At 29.7% G+C, this 4,416-nt stretch overlaps 1 protein-coding gene across 1 annotated transcript; it reads right to left on the bottom strand.

Annotated features, from left to right (window-relative positions):
* Positions 1-392: 392 nt before the first annotated feature.
* LOC121124450 (serine protease SSP1) lies at positions 393-1,966 on the bottom strand. Its single transcript, XM_040719603.2, has 5 exons — positions 1,611-1,966; positions 1,392-1,556; positions 1,127-1,338; positions 825-1,038; positions 393-757 (listed from the first exon to the last, which is right to left on the bottom strand). Exons 1-5 carry the CDS (start codon positions 1,669-1,671, stop codon positions 468-470), a joined length of 942 nt encoding a protein of 313 aa, XP_040575537.1. The 5' UTR covers positions 1,672-1,966; the 3' UTR covers positions 393-467.
* Positions 1,967-4,416: the final 2,450 nt, after the last annotated feature.

Here is a 4,416-nt window from a genome sequence, read left to right as displayed (position 1 = left end):
TTAGTTTGTAAAAAAATTATCTTAACTTTTTTTTCTCTCTTCCTACCCCTAGATCATATGCGACTACACAGTGCCCCAAGGTCATGGAAACTCCAATTTAATGCAGCAACCCGTGCCTATACTTTAGAAGTTGGGGCATATTTCGTATCAAAATGCAATTATAACATTGTTAAAATAAAATAAAATCCCAAAAGGAACAATTATATAAAAGACTTAAAACAAACACCACTTCCAAACCAAAACATAAACATATAATAAATTAAACGTAAAACTTGAAAAGCCACAGGACAGCCTGAATGTTTTTCCATCCCAACAGGAGCTTGCAATACTTGAAAAATTCCTCCAAACTCTAGCTGAAGCATTGTGTTATATAAGTTTTAATTTATTCAACCTTTGTTCAGTATTTTTATTGAAATTATAATTGGTTTATCAAAAAATACATCGAAATATTATGACTTCAAATCTTTTTATTTTTCATTTTTAAAAATCCATGGCAAGTGGTAGGCAATGTTCGTAAAACTGTAAAACTTATTGAAATCGGGACTAAATGAACTCGATCTTGTTGAATGTAGACCGACTAGAACACATTTTCCATTTAAACACATTGCAAGAGATGCTCCGGAAGCCATAGCCTTTAAACCATGATTCGGAGGAGTACAAAACACTCCTGGTTTGTTACAGACATCATAATTTGTTTTTGAAATTGGTATTCTATCCCCTTGTAATACAGTTCTGTCAGTCATACTAATCCCGCTCACTATATACATATTTGAATATAAAAATTAATACGTCAATTTTACTCTATTATACAACAAAAATGTTACTTGTTCCATATGCTCCCTCGTGTATCATTGATTGGTCTAAATTCATACATAAAGGAAGAACCAAATCATTAAGCTTGAATTTGGTTGTAACTTTTAATAAAGCAATGTCATTTACTCCAGTCCTTGGATCAAACTTTTCATGTTCTACAGTTTTTTCAACTTTACGTGTCTGAAAATAATACTTTTCTGTCATCCTTGAACTCCCAACTTGTACCTAATAACAATTGAGATTTGAATAAGGAAAAATTGGGGGTTCCATAAAGCAGAAAATGAGGACTAAATACATTTATTGATTTTCTTACTATTTTTGTTGTTTTTTCCTGACCTTTGAAAGTATTTAAACCACTAACAGTAGTTATAACCCATTGGTCACTGGTAATTATTCCACTACAAGAAGTAAGATCATATTTTTCCTTTCTTCTAATCAATACATGCCATGGAAAATCTGTTTTTGAAGCAATTCTCGCGAGATCATCATTGCACGAGCTCGAAATAGAAGCTGACAGCCCACAGGCTTAATAAAGAAGACAAATTAAGGTGGTAGATAAAATATTGACAAATTCTTACTATAGCAGCTTGGTGGACAATAACCCCACCATCCACGAGAATAAGGAGTATATGTTGCACACCAGGGGGATAGATTGCTCTCAATTGTTGTACAAATAGAATATGTGCGGTCCTTATATTTGAAAGGAAATACACAATCATAGCCATCCAAAGTTTTACACTTCTCTGTAATAGAAATGTCCTGGAATATTTTGGGTAGTCTATGTGATCAATACTTACTTGACAGAGCAATGGATATAAAGGAAATGAACACTAAAATCAATTGAAGAAGGAATTTCATTTTTTGACAATCTTTTTTGAAGGCTTATAAGTTAAATGTCTTTCAATTTTGTAGAACACACACTTTTAAGGGATATTTGTATTCAAATATTGATAATGTAACATTTGTTTTAGGTGAAATATAGGACTGTAACAATCTGTGTATTGTATCATGATACGATATTTAGGTATTAATATTATTATAATACATTAATACTTCACACGTCCACAATTCTGTACAAACAATAGAATCACCATAGCTCATGGACAGCACGCTCGTAAGTTATTCTCTTGAACTTGATGTATGTATATTTGCACACCAGTGCATCTTAGCATAAGAATTTTATTGTTGTTTACTGATGTATCGTATATAATTATAATATCAGGTATGATATTAGATAACTTGAACTTTGGCTGTAACGTCATCATTATTAGGTGATTACAATTATTAGAATTAATCAAATGGGAAGGGGAGGAAAAAGAAGAGTTGGATGTAGCCGTCAAGACATTTAATTTATTCGGATTTGTATGGATCTTTCCAAGGGAGCATTAATATTATGAACAAAGAGTTTTATGCTCCATAATACATCTATTGTTCATTTTTTTCTATGGAATCATCACATACTTCCACAGCAGTTTCATAAAGTGATATAATAATGGGATCAAAGATGCTATTTTTCTTTTAATATCAAAATAACAGCTCTTATTAGATAAATATATCCGATTCACAAGCTTGAATTAATTAAGTTTCATGTATATGTACCCAGACACCAATAAAAAAAAACCTTCCGTTTGTAAATGAGTTCGAACAATTTACAAAGTTGCCCATGGAACTTTCAATAGTTACAATTCCTATAGAAATAGGTTATTCGATGATCCCTTGGTATATTGAATTCTTTTTGAGTCATTTCATAAATATTGGTTCTTCCCTATTTACATCTATTGAAGTTTGAGTCTTTCTCTTTGGATCTTTAATGCCAGTCTATGGAAGAGCGTCTATAGAATTTCCATCAAGAGGGATGTTATAACAAATATAAAAAACAAAGAGTAAATCATAAGTGTATTGAATATTTATCCTATTTTGGAGCTACAGCTTCCTTAATACTTAGTGCATCTAAACTCCGCATCAAATTCCTCACTGTTATTTTTTTTCTTTCACACATTAATAATTACTTTACATTTACAAGTGATACGCCATCTCTTTAATAATATCAGGATAAGTAACTTAGCTTTTGGAATTTTAAAAAAACGGAGATTCAGTTTGCAACAACTATTAATTTCATCTTTTAATATTACCATAGGATGATCAAAGTGAAATCAATAAAAAAAATGACATTTTGTACCGCACCATCTTACATTTTTTTTTTTTTTTTTTTTTCAAATTTTGCTCATATTTTAATATTATTTAAAAGCCCAAAATGACCAAATTTCAGCTTTGTTTGTCTTCTGGTTTAGGATTTTAGAGGCTTCTAAAGTTATATAAGTCTGAATTATAAAAAGCAAGCATTTAAATAGGAAAAACTAAAGTATATTATTTAGAATATATGTTCAGAAATTTCCATTAACTCGCACATATTTTCATTTGTAATATTTAAATGGAATCAACTGCAACTCTAAAAACTTATGGTATAGGCTTATGATATATTACAAACTAACATATAAAAATATGAGTAAAATTTGAAATCAAAGATGTTCTTTATATTGATTTTATATTTTCCCAAATACTCAAAAGCATTTATATGCTCTATACACACACTCAAAATTCTCAAAAACGTCCATTTTTAATTATTTGATTTATTGAGATAAACTAGAACTTTTATAGATGTTGTTGAGTTTGTACTTACTGTGCCCATATATTTACGGAATAGAAGTGTTTAATTTTGCTAGGGAGAGTTTCCTGAAAGTATTCGATTTGATTTGAAGATTTAAAAATTTTGTTTATTACTTAACATAAATAGGTTCCCGAATAAATATTGGTTAATTTCCGATTATTTAAATTTTAAAGTTTTGAAAGGATTGTATTAAAGATCAAGTAGATACCCGATTAAGATTAAATTTTACATATTGTCTGCTATAAAATATAATAAAATGAATTTATTCTCCAAGCCCTACCTTACAAAATTTACAAGCTGATTTAAAAAAATAATCCAATTTTATGGATTTTACTTCTAAAAAGGTCTTTTTTGTCCATTAAGTTACTCTTACCCATTTTTTATTTCAATATATTTATTAATATTTTATATGTGGATATACACAAAACATACAAAATATTATAACATAAGCCTCCTAGGAGGAATGTTGCTGTATTGACATAAATCAGCAGTTCAGCTCAAAATTAGTACTTCTAGCAATACTTATGTTGTTTCTATATAAGTAAGGGGATGGGAGTTATTTCTTCCGAAACACTTGCTTGCAGCTGATCTAATAAAATGTCATAATAGCTGACCGGTTGTCCTCCTAATTATTTTTCACAGTATGTTCTGTAAACTTCTAGAAGAACTAAGGAGTGGCAGAAAAAAATATATCAATCGACAGAAAAAGCCAGTGAGGAACAGTGAATAATCTCTTCTTATTGTCCTTACTTCAAACTCACCCCTGATTTATTTAACACTTAGGAGTATTTTTGCCTTTTGCAACAAAATGATGATGATTCTACACTATTAAAGATAATTAGCCTCCTTTTGTAATTCTGCTATTACATACATAGAAATAGTAACCAGTGATTATGTGTTTTAAATAAAAAAGTGTAATTGATCTCTTAACTTTG

Source organism: Lepeophtheirus salmonis, chromosome 9 (genome assembly GCF_016086655.4).
Source record: "Lepeophtheirus salmonis chromosome 9, UVic_Lsal_1.4, whole genome shotgun sequence".
NCBI classification, from domain to species: Eukaryota; Metazoa; Arthropoda; class Copepoda; order Siphonostomatoida; family Caligidae; genus Lepeophtheirus; species Lepeophtheirus salmonis.
This window is presented reverse-complemented; position numbering and strand designations above follow the sequence as displayed.